Genomic DNA, 19,767 nt, shown 5'->3' on the forward strand with positions numbered 1-19,767 from the left:
TAAGATAAGCAAAAAGAGCGCTTGACAAAATAACTTCAAAACTGACACAGTAGGCAGTAACATGTCACATATTCCTATTCTTTTATTTTTACTGAAGTCATCTGTAAAACATACCAACAAGTGAATGTATATACATATAAGATTTACTAGAATCTTTTCACTTATATAAAACGGTTTTTATTGATTTATATCCATACTTTGTGCTGTTCTGCAAGACGTAAACGCGTAACGCTAGTTTTTTTTTTTTTTTTTTTTTTTTTTGAGAATTTTCCCATAAATATGCGATTGCCTTCAGCTCCTGATAAAAACTATTTGACACTATAACGCAATACTATAAAGATTAAGTTAGCTTATGGTTTGTCTCAGACCGGTGTGCCAGTTTACGCTGCACCGATTTTATATTTAAAACCGTGAAAAAAATAGAAAGAAAAAATATAAATAAAACTAATTTAAAAAAATAAATATATAAAATAATGTGATATTATCAATAATATAACTACTATTATTTAAGCTACGTAATTTGCAAAAAAAAATTTGTAAGAATTTTATTTTCATTTGTAGAATTCATTTTTAGATGATTTTGTATAGAAACATAATGTTTCTTTAGAAAATCTATGTCAGTATTCTATATATAACACGATTATAAATATATATCTGACAATGAAAAAGATATACTAATTGAATAACAAAGAGATTAATTGAATACAAAAACATTATTATCTATTTAAATACAAAGAGTTTTTAAAATTTGACATATTCTTTTTATCGAAAGAGAATCTCGTCGATTCATTAACCAATCGTAGCTTTATCGTTAAATTGCATAGTGGATGCGAAATGCAACAGTTGATTCGAGCGAATTCATGTAGCTGATTTAAAATGCATTTAGCACATCCGATAGACTGTTATCGCGATATAGATCCACGTGACCCGTTTAAGGTGACTGACTCTATATCAACCTGACTATACCACGTAGTAGTAACGAGACAACGGGAAGTCGAAATGGCGTGATTCATTGTAAAAGTGATCGTAAAAGACTGCGATGTACTAAATAATCTATATCTACGTATTACTATAAATGCGTTCCACTTGACGCTCGCAACGTTCATGGAATCTTCTTGTTGTTTATTAAACGTTAAACAAGTAAACAAGTAAAGTGCTTGCGAGCGTTGCACCAAATAGAACACACTCTATATATGTTCCTTTGTTATTTTATTATTAATATTTACGCGCGGACCACTGATATGATCTATGAGTTAACGTAGCCAACTTTCCGTTTCACGACATTATATTTTACATTATAGATTTTCTTCGAGTTTCGAGATAGAGAATGTCCGCGTCGTGATTAGATAATCGATCAAAAAAAAAGTTGTGTCACGTCTAGCGGTTACGTTTACACTCTCGATTGCAAAATAATTTAAACTTTCTTCAATTTGTCAATTATCGATTAGTCGTGCAAAGTGATGAAATCTATTGAATTTAAAAGTTTTATACATCGACTATTTTACTCACCTTGAAGAGCGTATCTCTTCGATCTTCCATCGGCAGCTGGTCCAACTTTATCTTTAACACCGCATCTTGGTGTAGCCATAAGCTTAGCAGTCTCTTCATTTAATTCACCTGTAATAAAAAATATTGAGATAAATTTACGAATTATTATTATATATTATATGATAAAATTATTTATTCTTGTAAAATCGAGGATACGCAAATGGTCTTCACAAAAATCGATACCCTGCATTTTATTGCCTCTTATCATCCTTTAAGTATAATCGCGTGATAAAAATAATTATTGTATATGTTCCGATTTTCGCGTATATTGATTGTCAGAGTATAGTTTAACAATATCGATGCGAAGCAGAGGATGTATTTTCGTGTTAAGTACATTTATACCCTTTTACGTGTAAGCGTATACGCGTGTATATTTCTCGCACCCTATGCATGTATTAATTTCTCATGCATGCATAATACACAGTAGTACATATAATATAGTACATAAAGTAGTATGGGAGTACCTGTGCATACGCTATTACTATTTTCCAGCATGGTCACGCGATTCGATATTTACAGATTCATCGTTGCCGGCGTGCAAAGGTTGCCGGAACACACCGGTAACGATGCACTAAAAATTATATTGTTTTATTCTTGAAGAGAATTTCATGATATATTTTGTATCACAAAGAATAATTCTGAAAATTTTAATTTTAATTATTGTATTTTTCATTTAGTAGTTTCTATTAATGCACTGTTTATATTTTATCAAATTTAATATTGTTTATCAAATTTCCTCTCTTTCCTTTAACATGGAAAAGATCTTGTTGCGATGAACACGAATGAGTAGTAACAGTCGTGATAACAGTTAGACAAAAAATAATATAATAATAAAAATTTAAGTAAAAGTCATACGATTTGTGTATATATTTTCATTGCTTTTTCTTTTTGAGAGTTACGTTCATCAGCAGTTGCAAATGCGTGTTAACGATGCAGATTATGGCCGATAAACACGTTTCATTTCGAATAATGCCGCCACCGATGGCCTATAATTTTACAGTTAGATCACTCTTCCGTTCACCTTCGGTTTTTATTGGATTCTATTACTTCACTGGATTCTACTGTTTCGCCCTGTTCATGGACTCTAATATATAGCATCACACTATAATGACCGACGAAGCTTGCTTGTTGATCTTTTCTATTATTTCTTCGAGTAACTTTTTTATATGATTTCTATATTTATTTATTTGCATTAACTTGACGCTATGAGAAAGTGCCCGTATAATTATTAATCACGATTAAAAGACAACTTTTTACGACTTTAAAACTTGTTATGTATTTCAAAATTATTATTTGCGAGACAGGGCCATTACACTAATATGATGCTACAGTAATATGACTCATTGATTGAAGCGTCAGGTTGAGTTCGGTTGCGTTTCACCGAATCCCTGAATCATCACTATTCATTATCATTAATAGTTTAAATTGACAGGGAAGGCAACGGCAGGGGATCGCTGTTATCGTTCTTCAAGCGGTTTGACATTTTACGTGTCTCTTCATGTACGTAAACATGAAGAGACACATAAAATTTTATGTTTTGTTTTTTGCCTTTTTTAAATCATACGCATGCAGCATTGAATAAATTGATTCTCCGTAATTTTCCACATGAATCACTATTATTTGTTAGAACTTGATAATGTTAGATAAAAACTTAAGTACCTCTAAGTATATGTACCCCATAAACGAGATTGGATTAAAATTTTAAGCTATTTGAATCATCCGAATACGTATTTCAGTATCATTCATAGTCCGTTTTCACTTTTTAAGATTCAATCGGATTAAAAAACTGTGTTTCCTATTCAGAATTTTGAACTTAACAATATTCTCAGTACACTCAAAAAATTGACATTTTTCTTTTAGATTAAAAGGCAAGAAATGTACTTCATGCAATTTCTATAAATGAATAAAAGTACATTGGGATTGAAAAGGATTCAGTTTAACGTTCGTGAATGTGTACTTCTGAAAATCTGAATCCGTTTCAATCCATTTCAATCCATTCTTGTTTACTGATGTGTCTAGTACATGATATAATGTATATGCATTTATATACATATATGTATATAATATATAATGTGTTTAAAAATAAGTTTGGAGAAGTAAATAAAATTTAACATACCTGTTATATTAAGACCAGCGAATGCTTGGAATTCTTCTATCGCTGCCGTCAGTTTAGCCTCGCTTAAAAAAGCACCATTTTCCGGATTTATCGGCGGCAAATATCCGTATTGCGCTAGATAATTCTGTAATTTTTAAATACACTCTTTAATGCAACGTATGTACATCTTATACGTAGATATCATTCAACTTTTCTCAATTTGTAAATCCGTAAATTTGATGGTACTCAGACATCCAAAGGAGAATTATTGAGTTTGTATTTGTTGAGAACTCCAAAATGAGTCGAGACGTACTAATTATATTAACTGATATAATAAGGGAGTAATAAGCATCTGTAGTTTATTATTTTGCGTATCGTCGACAACGTTGTACTCTCACTTGCCCTTTGTGATTCATACTTGAATTTGAAGAATTCGTAAGAAGATTACATTCGAATATTTTTCTCAATATTCTGGTGAACAAAGTATATTGTTATTTTCTTGACTCGAAATTAAAATATTCTGTCGCGAAACCAAATTGCAGGCAAAATGTTTTCGGAAAAAGTCAGTTTTTAAGTTTGATATCATAATGTAACATTGACGTTGTTTTATGAACTTTGTTCTACGAAAGTGAATAACTATAGATAGGAGACCTTTCCTTATCCGCGTGTAAATTTATCGACGTCCTCAAGTGATTGTCTGTCGGTCCTGTTTCGATCGTTTGCGTATAATTATGCGCAGGCGGAAAATGTCTCTGCACCGTCGTACAATTTTGCGCTAAGTCTTTGATTTTTACCAATACACTCATTGCTTATCGTTTGACAACGTCGTTGGCGAATGCCAATTGTACGTGACAAATTTCTAATTCATTTAAAATATACTGATCCGATGTTACACAAGACGTGCTCTTCTCGCACGAGAAGGAGCGCGTGTCGCAAGAATGATACGACCCGCAAAAGATGATCATTAGAGCCAATTCGGATGACGTTACGTTCGAAGTGCAGATTACCTCTTTAAGAATGACTCATCCCTTTATATCGGGCACGGAAAGCGTTGTCTACTCCTCTCACGCGTTCTAGATTCACGTAAAATGGCGATCTTGACAAGCAATCGTTTCTAATGTAGTAGGATAATACCATTGCATGGAGGGTTGGCCAATCAATTTGCCTTCGCGTGCATTCTTTCGGAGTTACATCCGAACGATATTGATTTTGTACTTGCCCTCGGGTCACTGCACGAAAGTACGTGTATTCTTAATTCCTACGTGCATTTGTTACACACAAATTCAAGATATTTAACATAAAGAAAACATGGATATGTATTCGTTAATTCGAATAATGTCAACTTTTAATAAAACGAGACGAGATTGTTAAAAGAATAATAATAAAAGGCAGAGAAAGTACAAATGTAATTTCGGACATATTTTTATTTTTGTTAATTATTGAACAATAATTAAAAATTAAAAATTGAAAAAAAAGCTCCAAAGATTGAATCAGCAAAGAAAATTGGCATTATCATTCCCTTTGTTCATTAATTATTGAAGGCAATCCAAAAGCGAGAGAATCCAAAAGCGAACCGTCTAATTAATTTGTTAATAAAGAATTTGAATTCGCAGAGCACCTAATATTGGTTCTGATTGGATTTTTACTTTTGAGATTGTTAAAACATGAAAATTGTAGTATTTATATAAGGGAACTTTTATACGATGGTCGAGAGCACTCGAGCAAAGAATCTGACAATCGTCGCAAATTATTATTGCGCAAAGGAGTCCGACGTAAGTCACGCGAGAATTACCAAAGTACCTCATGTTTCTAGATTTAGGCAGATTAGACAAGCAGCAATGACCGAGGAGACTGACCTAACCGACTACGGAATTTACTGTTATTTAACAACACTTGTACACACTTATCCTCCTGATTAATATTCTATCGGTTAAATCACACGATCAACGTCAGGATATCACGTATTGCTGAACTATGCGAAGGAAGACGGGAGATTTACATGTTTATCTTCTTATACTCTGCGTTATATTCGCGTCATGTATTATTGAGAATAAACTTTTACTTTATTTCCGAATTACGCGCCGAGAAATCTTTAAGGAAAGATAGTATGACTTGCTGTGATTAATTATGATACTTTATCTCGAGTGAAGTAAAAATTATTTAAAAATGAAACTTTGATTGAACTTTGTTATTCTAAAAAAAAAAACTGGATCGGCAATAAAAGGTGATCTGTAGTGTAATTGCGAAGTTGCAACGTGAGTCATGCCTTTGCAGAGAGGAAAAAACGCATAAAGGGTATATTCATTCGGATGTTTTCGCAATAGTAATCCGATGCATCCCTTGATAGCAAAGTTTCCGACATAGCCTTGGAATGTTGATTCATACATTATGACAAAAATTCTTTTGTAAACAAAAAAACTTTTGTAAACATATACTTTGAAATTAATAGCCATAATAACTGTTTTTGTCGTGTTATAAATGCAATAATCGTCACAGATTTTGTACAATTTTTCAATGTTTTTTACGTTAATAAAAGTTCGTTATTAAATTTTGCAGCGGAAAAAAAATACATAACGTGTATGTGTGTGTGTGTGTGTGTGTGTGTGTGTGTGTGTGTGTGTGAGAAGAAAACGAATGCATTGTCATTTTGCGTTCTGATAATATCCTCTCAAACGCAATAATCTTTCAAATTTACAATGCCACGAATATAAAAAAAGACCATCATAAAGAATATTGTTTCTATATACGTATATAAAAATAGAGATAAAATAGAGAGAAAACTAGAAAGAATGTAAAGATAATAATTACTAGTAAAATAAAACAAAATGATTCAAAGAAAGAATACAAACGAAGAAAATCTGGCTGATACTCCAATCACAGAAGATTGACCGAGGAGAGAGAGAGAGAGAGAGAGAGAGAGAGAGAGAGAGAGAGAGAGATATGTAACGGAATTTCCAGAATCATATCTCATTGATAAGAACTTACTTTCCTAAGCCTGGGTGGTATTTCACCAGGATAAATATTAACATTTAATTTTGTGGCCATTATACTTCCTTCCGGTCGAATGTAAATGAGATGAATCAGTGCCCAGTCACAAATTTCGTAATTCCAGACAAGTCAACTTCCGCGAAGGTTGAAATTTTTATGAATGAACGTAAGAGAGTGAAGTGTGCCCGCACCCACACGTGCGTGCGTCATATGCGTGGACGCGGTTCCGTCCCCTCTCTCTACATATTAATATATGTGTATATTCTCTTTGCATACATGTATATATATATATATATATTTAAATGTATAGAATCCAACGTGTGCGCGATTATCCTACGGCGCGACTGAATCAGCCAAATGATTTTCCACGTATATCCGATCATGACTTGACTCAGCACCGCACCGTCGTCGCCCGCGCCGGTAGAAGTGTCGCTGGAATTCAAGGTCTTCTTAGTGGATGCTGATCATCGATCGGCAGACATTGACAATGGGGATTGCCTTCAATTAATTGCGAGTGGATGAAGTATATGATGAGATGATTGTCGCTAATGTGTGTGCGCGCGCGCGTATGCGTGTATATCGTAAAACGTATACGGAACTATAAAGATATATGAAATATAAAGATGAGTGAGTGATATGAATACGTGTGTCTTTATACGGCAAATATTCAAATGTTATTTATTGAATTTTGAATAAATTGTAGTGGCTTGGTAACTAAGCATAAGGTGAACACAATTATAGGTTTTGAGCACGGAAGGTACATGCACGCTATGATTATCCGGATGTTCCTTGTGTAATCGGAAATGTACGTGCGGAAAGATGCACAATGCATTGGTTGAAACCTTGGTTACAATTATATTTTATGACCGCGCATCAGAATAGTCCGCTGACAAGTCCAAGAGTTCAGAATAAATGATCTCTTCACGACATGTATCATTACAAAGAACCGCCTACATGCAAAGTTATTTGTCAAGTTAATTAATTTTATTTTATTTTGAATTTTTTTCTTTTCTTTTTAAGAAACGAATTACAGAAATTGTGTTAGAAACAGAATAAAAATGACATATCTTTAAAATACAATCATTCCGTCTGCGATTAGCAAGAATTCATTATTTTCTTTCATTCTTTTCTGGTTATATCATACCTATAATCTTTTTAAAAACCGATTAAATATATCATTTATCTAATTACGTCACCGAAGCTGTAAGAGTATTTTATCTTCATTATTATCTATGAATTATTAACATAACGAATAGGGCATAGTAGAAAATTTTTTTATTGTCATATGCATTTTTCGTAGAGAAATCTCATGTTAACAAAACTTGTAATTCTTATATGTCGTTGCTGCCGCAATTATATAGCGGAACTCGTTAGGCACGAAATGTTTTATATCCGGGTTACCTTGAATCCGTTGTACAAGGAATGACGTAGATATTCACGATAATATTCTTTTGAAAGCGTAGATTCTACGTCAAGGAGAGTAGCGGCGTTATTGATCTTGTAGATTTGGATACTGCCCTTACAAAAATCCAATTTAATTCTGGAAATTACTTATTAAGTATTAAAAACACTGAATAATAGTGCTTTTTAATATTCTAAATAAGTAATTAAAAATTATAGTCCAGTATATTGTATATTAAATTTCTATAAGGATGTCGATACATTGAAAACAATTGCTACAATAACATAATTGAATATGATCCTGACGAAAAAAATGTTTACGAAAGTACAGAAGTACAGAAAAGTTACATAGATTGAGATCTTAAAAATTTTTAATTTTTCGTAGATTTTAATATTCGTAGTGAGATTGACGTTGTTTGAGGGTGAAGGATTTCTTGGTTTTTTAATTCAAACAAACAACGTTTGTCTCTACGTTCTACTACGGATATCTATGAAGAACTAAGAATTTTTAAGATCTTGTTTCAATCTATGTAGTTTTTCGTAAAAATTTTTTCAGGGAAGGAAGAAATTTTCTACATCTCCTCTTCCGTATAACTACTATAATTCTCTTGAACGACTTATTATACGTCATTTGTCGTATGTAAAGCACAATACTCGTTTCCATGACCTGAATTTTTAGTCGCTGAGATTTCGTGTTACTTGCAGATGTATCGTGACCAGTGTCTTCTGCAGCAAAGATTGCAATGATGTTTAATCTCTTAAATGGTATCTAATCTGAGATATTGCAAAGATACTGATCAAAATTAATAAGTTTACAATCTTAGTAATGTTTAAGTTATTCTTCCGTTATTTCTTTTATTTAAAATAAAATAAAAATTTACTTGATGCTTACGAAAATAGGTAAAGTATAATATCTAATCTAGGTCAGCCGTCGACTTGTACGATTAGTAGATAGCAGGATACTGCAAAGGCCAAGTGTTTCATGCTAATGAAAACTCGAGCAACTCTATCTCAGTGTAACATAATGTCTCTTCCGAATACCAGAATTAAAATCATGTTCATGATATTAATCGCACCAATTTTTAATTTGTTCAAATTGTTTAATATTGTGTTCTTTGCAATATTATTATTATCAATAATATTGAAGACTATTGTTTCGTCGCACAGTTACTAATTTTATTTCACAATTTTATTAAAATCACACAACTTATTGTGTTTAAAGTTCATAATATCCGATGCGTATGTGAAATGCGTATAAATTGTGTAAGTTTGTACACGCGGTATTTTATCTTGTCACTTTATCTTGTTATCAAAGATAACGACCTAGTTTACCGTAATAAAAATTTACTTTGTTTCTCAACTGTGAAAATATGGATACCTTGTAATACACAAATTATGCACGATCCTAACTTTTATAAAGTTTATTCTCTCGTGATATATTTGTACATATGTTTTTATTTCTCTAAATTGTTCAAATTATCTATCTCTAATTTTTAGCTCTAATTTTTACGAGCTAGATCTTATTTTTCCATATAAGCTTGAAATAGTACAGATAAGATATCCACTCGTTGGCTATACGATCGATATCTAACCGTCTAACGCAACAGTATAAGTCTGGTGGACAAAGAGATAACAAATTTAAAGATTAAAAGATTAACTTATTGTTAGCGTAGGCGTGGTTTTGTCTCTTTTGGCGTGCGTGTAATTTTCACAATAGAGAATGAAGACCCAATAAAACTTTAAACACAATTGTTATTTCTTGCTTAATTTATTCAGATCTTAAAATCGAAAATTTTACAATAATCTTCACATTGCGCTTATTCAACAATAATTATAAAATAAATTCTACAGATATATAATTCTTAACAAAAAGTTGATTTTTTTCTTTGACTTAAATGCTATCCAATTGTAAGATTTTTGAGTTTATTTATTATAAAATAAAAGGAAGAAATGCATAAAAAAGTATCGAGTATCGCACCGACCTTGAAGAGGTCTTTGTCGATGCGAATACCATCGGTATTCCACGTCTTCTTCTCTCGTGCGAACGTTGTTTGAATGTAAAAGACGATTCTCCGACTATCCATCGTTGCTTTGTACAATATGTTTTTCCGTATATAATAGTACACAGTAGCCTTTATACTCCATAAAAGTGGCGTAAGTTCAGAAAAAAAAATTTTTTTAATTTAAGAAATTACTTTAAGAATATATGATTGATTACATTATTTTTACAAAATTTTAAAAATTCACTCATATTTTTAGGACAAACTGTGTTCATTAAATTGATGTGTTCACCATTGATGTTACAATATCATATCAAATCAAATATAAATAATAATAATAATTGAAACGCATGACACTTATCACTTCGTGATTTTATCTATTTGCTATTTCATCACGCTGCATCGGTAGGAAAGCAACTGTTTTGTGCGATTACAGAATAATTTGTCAGGTTTTTTATATTGTAGAGAATAAATTATTCGCTATATAAACTTTTATAAATAATCATCGATCAATTTACTCGATATGAGAAATTAGAATCGATTAATCAGTGTCTGTAAAAATTACGCTTGAAGAAAAAGTTAAAAATTCGAATAATAAAATTCGAACATATCTGTAAATACACTGCAAAATTGGTAAATAATGAAGACGAGTGATTCATTAAAAAAAGGTCTTAAGTATCGCTGATTCAACAGGCACGGAAGTAAAATAGTTCAGCTTGCAAGTAACGCGTGATTGAAGTCTATACGTCATATGAGTCATCGCGGTGCAAATGACACGAATGCGAATTTTTCTTATTTTTTATCGATAAGCCAACGTTTCATGTTTCAACGCGTCAATGTCAATTGATGCTAATACGTAAAAAGACCGATGCAGTTGTTAATTTTAGAATTACATTTTGCTCAAAAAAAAAAAAACGCTTGGAGAACTCGGAACAACGCGGTACCGAGACGTTTTCGACATTCACATGACATGTAGTGTCATCGATGGAACGTTTGAGAGATGACGGATGTTTAAGTGAATTAAGATTAACAGTTAGACATAATACGGTAGCGGAAACAATTTTTAGAGTAAACGCTAGTAGTATTACATAACGCACGTCGCACGTGTGGATTCCACGTGTCGAGTTACGTAAACCACGCAGACGCGTTCGCGGAAATAGGAATAGCGGTTTTTCATCAAGAAATAATAAGACAGTCACTCTAACATATGATGATTGTATCAACGCGTTATTTTACACAAACTATTAATTTAAAAATATCTTAAAAAAAGAAGAGCATAAAACCATAGCACAAGATATTATTCGTGATATTTAATAAATCATTACATTAATAAAAAATTTTTATAAATATTAAAAATATCTTTTCATCTTCAACATTTACATATATCTTGTTATTGTGTCTCTTAAATTTGACCGATGATTCTTCGCTCGATTGTTTTGGTGATGTAAGTACTTTCCATTACTTTGCGATTTCTTATTTGTTATTCTCTCGTTTCTTTGCGAGTTTATTGTCTAACGATTTCAACCGATTATTCAATTGTAAGGAGGTCCGAGTTTTATGACGCTGACTATTGGTAGCGCATGTCCTATCAACATATCTATGTAAGTTTGTCGGACGCACGGCGTTACTAATCGTGTACCTTGACTTTTTGTCTTTCTCATCCACGTGTGCTTGACGCTAATTGTTAACGTTCGTGTTTGAGAAAAAAATGACTTGTGCAAAAGTCTAGCTTTGTTTCGTTTTTTGATTCATGCGTTGAAAACTATTGGAACTAGCCGTGCACTATTAAATCTATATATCAAGTTTAATCTAATTTATGTCATCACTGCTCCTACTCAATACATTGTTATTTTATATCAAAACAATAAATTAAATTTGATACTACTTAATTTCAAATTTAATCATTGTACAAAATAATGACGTATTGAGTATAAGCAGTGGCGATTAGGTTAAATTTATACTATCGATTTAACAGTGCATCACCGCCAGAAAATCACATGGTTTAGCTCATAAAAATATCATTGGCTGCGTTCAGAAAAAATAGCTTTGCTACTATTGTAAAATTCTTTAATATGATTAGTCTTGCCTTTAGTCCCTCACTAGATCTAAATGTATAAACTGATCGTATTAAAAAATCTTACAACAGTTGCAAAGCTGCTTTTTCTGCTGAATGCAACCCTTGTATCAAATTTGAGCTCTTTGATCGCGATCGAAAATGCTGTGTCACTCAATACTACTGCTGAATTTACAGAATACTTGATGAAATGGTAATGTTTTTGCAGAAACTGTAAATCAAAGATGCTACAACTTTAACGACACTAATATCATAAATAAAATTCCTGTACAAAACGAAAATTATCTTTTTACGAGCCGCTTAATCGAGAAGAAGGAATACTAAATAGATATCGCTGGTTTAAAAAAGAGCGTACCTACATAAAAGAGCAAACGATCGCTAGATCGAGCGATGATGAGAATATCTATGATCGAATCGTTATTATTCTGATGATGGCTGGTCCGTGTTCAGATTATAAATCCTATGACAAAGGCCAATATACGCGATTTTTGCATAGTGTATTTCCGTGTTGAGGAACATACATTATTTACAATTTCCTAGTATAATTTAACAAGTGAGAAGAAAACGAAAAAAATATACGCGCGGGAACTGATGACTTGGCATTTTGCCAAGAGAGAACTGGAACATCAGGTTGACGCATAATCGGTGAAAAAATGAATTTTGCCAATCTCGTATTATCTTACGAAGCGATAAAAAATATTGAAAAGGATAATACAAACGAGACTTTTGTTTCAGCTCAAGTTTCATTTGCGATCAAAATAATTTTTGCAGACACACGTGGAAATATATATTTTTCTACTTAAACATGCATACTCACAAACACCATTACTGTTAGCATTGCAAATGACTTCAACGCAATCGTGTAAACAAGTGTATCGTGCGACGACGTGTAGCAGTAATTAATATGAATTATTGAACATTGTTATCCTTTTACTTATAAAAGTTGAGGTCTTGGCTTTCCTTGTCGACTGTACACGTGGATATATATATATATATATACCGTTTACCTAGTCGATAATTAAATTTGTTATCCAAATATAGATATGTAATTTAAAGTCTTAATAGCCGCTACATAATATGCATATAAATGCATAGTTCTGGACTTTGGCGTGACAATGGATAAACGGAATACTCGATTTGTCGCGTTGTAGCGACAATCGAAAGAAGGACATTGCGAAAATAGTTTGAGGTACCCGATGTAATCACGTATCAGCATTCAAAGATAAACGTTTTTCCTTAGAATGTTACTTGCACTGTTCTAACGCGAATACATACGCGCAATGCGATCTTGCATTACTCATATATGACGCATCATGGGGATTACACAGCTCTAAATCATTTATTTCTTTTTTCCGAATATCTCGCGACAAATTTGCTGCGTGATGTACATAATTTGTGCCGATAAACAGCGAACCGATAGAGAAAACTAGATTTGATTTCTATATATATTTTTTTTTCTCTTTTCATATAAAGAAATAATTATTTTAATTTTCTTACCGCGGCAGTGGTATCGCTAACGACGAAATCAGTCGGTGCTGCTTCTGTATTCGCGTACAAAACGAGGAACGCTATCAGGTAGATGTTGATTCTTTGCCATTGGAAAACGATTTCGGTCCACCTCGTCATATTTTCGACGACTGTTTTCAATTCAACTGCTTTGTGCTTTTGTTAAGCTGGATTTCCGCTAAGGAATTGATCACCGTGACTTTCCCGTAGTCAGTATCCTCTTCCTTACACCCCTTTAAAAAACACTGAATACACACGTTGCACGTGCTTCTCGAAGACACCCCGAAAATCGCAATGTCGGACGATGTCAGATGATGGTACTTTCGATTTCAATTAGCCTCTTGTTGATAAATTGTTGGCATATACGAGCTATCGGACTCTCAACGTTACTTCTCGCGTTAATTCTACTACACGCGAAAAAAAAACGATCTCTCTACATCAACCGTTTCCACCGTAGTTCTCGATAGAGTACCACTTGGCAGGGTGGTGGTCTTTAACGTGGTTGCCACAACACTATCGATCTCGTAGTGTTTTCTTCGCCTGATGATTCGCCTCAGGGTTCTTTCGCTCTGTTGCTCCAAACGTAACTCCTCGGCGTATTCATATGCACCTCGTTCGATTTTCAGTTCCGACAAAGACCCCCCTCTTCCGTGGTTTGCAGAGATGGTCCGTTTCGATGAACTCGAAATCGAGGAGCGATGGAGGACGAAGAAATAAAACCAGAGAGAAATAGTAGAGATCAATAGTGAAATTGGAACGAGTAAGGATGGATCCTGGACTGTGATGATCCACGTCAAAGGAGAGTAGAGCCGATGAAAAACACGCGGGTACGCGGTGCTGCTCTATCCGGAGTCCACCGCTACTCTGACTCGTAATCAGTCTGCTACTGACTTTTATCGAGATCTCCCACCATAGCTGCGATGGCCACGGTCACCAATCGCGCACCACGACGCTTCTACACGTGCAGGTAGATGTTGCAGCGCTGCCGCCTTTGCGTGCACTATAGTTAGTCAGATTGGGTGCAAAGAACAAAGTTTCAGATTTGAACTTCCCTTGATAAAATTCCCTCATCGCAAAAGGGATTCGCTCGCCAGAGAAATCATCCCTTATTCATCATATGACATTCAAAACATCTCGCATTTTTTTTCCATTTTTTTTAAATCAAGAAAGACTCTGACTCACATTAATCACGCTACCTTTCCCTGATCTATTTTTAGTCTATCTTCGATTAAATGATTAAGATAAGTATTAATCCTAATGTTTGTGAAATAGTACAGTATTTTATTAGCGTTATTACTCTTTTCTTAATTATGAGAGGATAGGGAATTCACGGTTCACGTAAATAATGCAGTCGATATCTCTGCGTAATATTCCGACAGTATATTTAAATTTAACATTATAGAATTCTCTTTTCCATGGACGAAGGAAATTATATCTCAAGAGAGTGCGTGGGTAACTATGTGACTCATTCGGATTTTAGACTGCTTTCCGTTCCCAAGAACTCCTTTAACGATGCCGACGACCGCAGACTTGATTCCAAGCCGGGATTGATGCATGAATTTCACATGTAGATAACCCCCCGAGATTAAGTAATTTTTCAATGGCATATCTGTCTGCATATTGACTCTGACAATTGTAACATTTACGATATTTTAAAATATTTATTGCATGCGCGAGAGAATTTTTTTTAATTAATATGTAGATTTTGTCAAAAATAGTAGAAGCCGATAAACGATGCCCATATTCGCTACATATTTCTTTTTTTTTTTTTTAAATGCCCTATTTATCATCTGAACAGTTCATCTTTACACATCGTAGAAGCAAAATGCTTTCACCCTTTTAGTTATCGGTACTACAAAGGATATTTATGTATATTAACTGAAAAGACGCGAGTCTCGTGGAGACGAAACTTGAATGTAAATGACTGAGTACATTGAACGAATGAGTAAGCATCAGACTTTTTTGGTGCCCACTACTGCCGTTCTGCATTTCATCTCTCAATGAATAAAGAATGTTATCATTTTTTTATTTCTCCTATTCTTTTTTTTTCTGATTTAATTTATTTGGTTAAAACTTTCTGGTTTCTTCTTCCTTGCTGGAATTTCATCTATAATCATCATTTCAAAATCCTGTATTGGTTCCGCAAATTTTTCTTACACGAACGAAAGACTTTTTGTTCTTTTCATTCTGCGCAAACGTGATAATCATGAAAATGCTTTTCGACACGCAAACAAAACTCTGACAATTTTATTTGAATTTCATTTGGAAATAAAAAAATGTGCATGTTAAAAAACTCGAAAAAATTAATAAATGAGTAAAATTTTATTTTTATCTTGGCAAAAAATAAAATATGCGTCTTTATGCGCATAATATTTTTAGTATGTTTCAGTACTCACTAAAGGGTGATAACAATCCATATAAAATTGAAAGACGTTCAGTTTGAAATATATCTATAATGTACGTTTGCATCAATTCATTCGTTCGATCTTGATAGATTTGAAATTCTCTGAATTCGTCGATGTTTAATAAAGTATTAAAGTTTTAATTGTTTGAAGATGAGGTCAATTTTGAAATCCGTTTTTCTTTGAAAGTGAATGAAAACATTACAGGATATTTGATAAAGATCATAACAACGCTTAAGGGTAAATTTCTGAAATTATTTTGAGACAAAAATTCTAATTAATAGAGACCAAAATTTCGAATTAATAATTTTTGAATTCTAAACATTTAAATGTGATACAACTGAAAATTCAACCGCACTTAAGCGAACTTTAGACGGTATGATTTGCCAACTTTAAGTGTTTATAATTCAAAAACTTATACCCTTGACTTTGATATTTATAGGTACTGCTTTTCAATAGAAAAGAAATAAGGCTGGGTCGACAAAGACATCAGCTCGAGACGATCACATCTCATGCCGCGCCCAAAAATTATATTCTGATCGCACCACTGCTCATTCATCTCTCCCGATCTTTCGTTCTCTCTTTTTTCAAACAGTGTACACTGCGCTATAATCCTAATCATTTATCGATCCAACCGGTTCATTTAATCCTTTCGGTCATTCTTCTCGACTTGGATTCACATGATCAAAGTCATCGTTGCGTTGCATTCGAACTTATTCTATTTTTATTTACGAAAATTAGCAAAATGATTGCAATCGAGTGTAATTAGAAGCAGAATTATAGATATTTACATATATTAATTATAGATTCATTTTTTGTTTCGTCAAGAATAATTCCTATCAATTTATGAGTCTTTTTTTTCTATTTTCTAGATAATTATTTATAGAAATTCAAGATTTTATCGTCGATTGATTTTATATTGATATTTCGTAACCAACTTGTTGACTAAATACACGATATTTTATCTTTATGTTTCGCAATTTTTATTATATACTTTTATTATGTAACATTAATAAAAAACAGAAAACAAGATAAAAAATTCAATTACCATTTTGCGTTATAGAAACTGATTATGAGATAATGTCCACGTTGATGTGTTTTGACAAAATGTGTAAAAACGATCCCATAATAAGATGTATGTGACGATGTCTTTTATTTCTCCAAAGAACAGGAAGAGTGGACAGATTATGTATACGAGAGCCGCAAGCTGCGGAAATTAACCACGGTATACTACTGATGAATGCTACTCATTCGTTGTACGTTTATGAGTGATTCATCGTCGCGCGATTCTTCGTAGAGAAATAAATTCACTCGAAAGTGGCATCCACCGTAAAATCACTCAAGAAAATGCCTCCTCTTTTATGAAGATTTATTTAAACTATTAATGAAAAACTTAAAACTTTAAGTATACCAGATGTGATCGCGTGTAATGAAAATTCCACGACTATGATAATCGACTAATTCTAAGAAATGAATCATCTCTTTTGATTCGCATTCAAAGTTTAAGTTGAACCGGAAGAAAAATAATGGCGATAAGTAACAAATGATACGATTCCTCTGACAATTTTGTTATCTACCGTTCTATAGAGAACAGAATTGTAAAACCACCAACACTAGCAACAATTCAAAGATATTTAATTGAATATTTCCTGTTGAAGATTTTTAATATTTCCTACATAGCACAGATCTCCAAATGACGTCAGAGGTCTTTTTTCATAATACGTGGTCACCCAAAAATTAAAGGTTATCAAGAAATTCATCAATGAAATTTATTCATAAATTAATCTTTAATCTTTAGGTAATCATTGATTATAAAAGTGTCCAGAGAATGTCTCTTATATCTTCTGAATGTTTTGAAGACGTTTCCAGGATAAAGTGTACTGCGTGGGCAGTTTCGCCGAGATATACGGAAATACTGATAGTTGTTGCATGATAAATATTGAAGGGTGCTTTCATTGGGTGACCGATGAATCAGCGATCGTTCCTGGTAATTGATCTACAAAGAAGATCTTTTCTTAAGAATCCTTTAGGGTCGGTTGTTCCATCTTCGAATAAACTACGTGGTAATTCACCTATTGGATAAACAAAAGAGTAAAAAAATAAGAGCATAAGAGAGTAAAAGAATAAGACAGTGAGCTGAAGTTTAATGAAAGGTAGAACAACCCAGCCTGTAAATATTTTACAAATATTATCTATAAATTAACAAAATATTAATATAAACTAACAAAAGAAAAACGTGTCAAATGTGATGATGTCAAATTTTATCAATAGAAAGTTTTTTAAACTCGATCACGTCATCATTTAACAGTTCTCGAGATCTCTATCTCTACACTGATCGTAACCAGTTATGCAAATTAAAATAAAAATCTTATCGTATACAGTATACATGAACCTGAGAAATTTTTGTAACCAAAATACACCTTTCTCAGAATTTCTTGTCGCTCTTGTTATCGTTTCATCTTCTCGCATGAGATCGCGCTCGGTTGTCCTTATTACATCGTTAACATGCAGGCTTGCCCTCGAATTGTTGTTGAATAATAAATCATTCCTATGCGAAAATCGTTCGCGTAATTATGCACATGCTTCGTATTTCCCTTTCCCGTTTGATTCACATGCGACACGATGGACCATCAGAAAGGTCACTGCGCATCGATGCCAGATAAATCTACGACGCAGATCTCGATGGATGTTTTTGCACCATCTTCCTATTAAACACAATTAATTACCACCATTTACGATTTACATCCGACTTTGTATATCCGCGTAATCTCCAATCGTGAAATGAATCATTCAAACTTGACGAATCAAATGTAAACTTCTCTTGAGATGGAAACTTATTTAATTAATTGGTAACACACGCCTCTAATTTTCGCGGAATACACAATTCCAAGAAGTTTAGAACTCAGAAATAACGGATTTCTGTGTCACTTTCTTCGCACGGAAAACAATGAACAATTTTCTATTGTGATAATTAGACTTGAATCTGAAACACAAGCGTCACTCTCCCTTGCCCGAATCAATGCGAATGCACGCTGCTTGGAAAGATATGATAAGTAGTATTTCGAAAAAGCGTGGCTAATCGCATTTCCCTATGTATGTATTTTCGTGCGCATGCGATCGTTTCTTATTGTCACGAAAGCACGTGCCCGCGGTTACTTGCAGATTTATACATAATCGAGTGACGGAAGTCGAAATGACTTTGTGTACTTACAGCGGGAACTCAATATTCACTACTATATATATAATATATATATTCAATATAACGATCTGCTATGAATTTCATCGAAGAGGACAAGCTATTCCCTTTAGAAATCGAAAGAAAAGTCTAAGCGTTAATAATCATCTTGCATGAAGAAAAATATGAAGTAATATGCGCTAAAATTCTAATAAATTTGATAGAATTGATAGGTCCATATAGGGACAGATGTCCACTTATGTAATTATATAATTATATAATTTATTTTACTTTTTTAGTAAATAAATATCATATAGCCATATGAGAATAGATAATAGTATGATTTACTTTACTGTAAGGTACTTTACTGTACTTTTTACATTTCGTAAAGTAAATTTTATATACTATTGGAATTTGTTATTATTTCTTAATCTATAATATAAATTACCATACTCTCAATAGAGTCTTCATTTCAACGAGGATTTTTTGCCTTAGCGCTGATAAAATTTCCTTTACTGCGTGATAAAAAATACAATAAAATCTTGAGAATTATTCGTGCTTACAGTCTTGAGAATAGT

General features: G+C 33.0%; 1 protein-coding gene across 5 annotated transcripts in view; it reads right to left on the reverse strand.

Moving 5' to 3' along the window:
* Positions 1-14,518, reverse strand: part of LOC105151121 (matrix metalloproteinase-14-like) — a 25,511-nt gene extending 10,993 nt beyond the window's left edge. For 2 of the 5 annotated variants that reach the window (XM_087409477.1, XM_011064661.2), the window contains exons 1-3: positions 13,604-14,518; positions 3,665-3,788; positions 1,510-1,617 (exon numbers count right to left, since the gene is read on the reverse strand). In XM_087409477.1, coding sequence (XP_087265603.1) covers positions 1,510-1,617; positions 3,665-3,788; positions 13,604-13,732 — 361 coding nt within the window. In that variant the 5' untranslated portion in view covers positions 13,733-14,518. The remainder of the gene's footprint in view (positions 1-1,509; positions 1,618-3,664; positions 3,789-13,603) is intronic. The other 3 variants (XM_087409479.1, XM_087409478.1, XR_015546139.1) reach the window with 2 other exon arrangements.
* Positions 14,519-19,767: the final 5,249 nt, after the last annotated feature.

This window comes from Acromyrmex echinatior, chromosome 9 (assembly GCF_024713525.1).
Source record: "Acromyrmex echinatior isolate Ae372 chromosome 9, ASM2471352v2, whole genome shotgun sequence".
NCBI lineage: Eukaryota > Metazoa > Arthropoda > Insecta > Hymenoptera > Formicidae > Acromyrmex > Acromyrmex echinatior.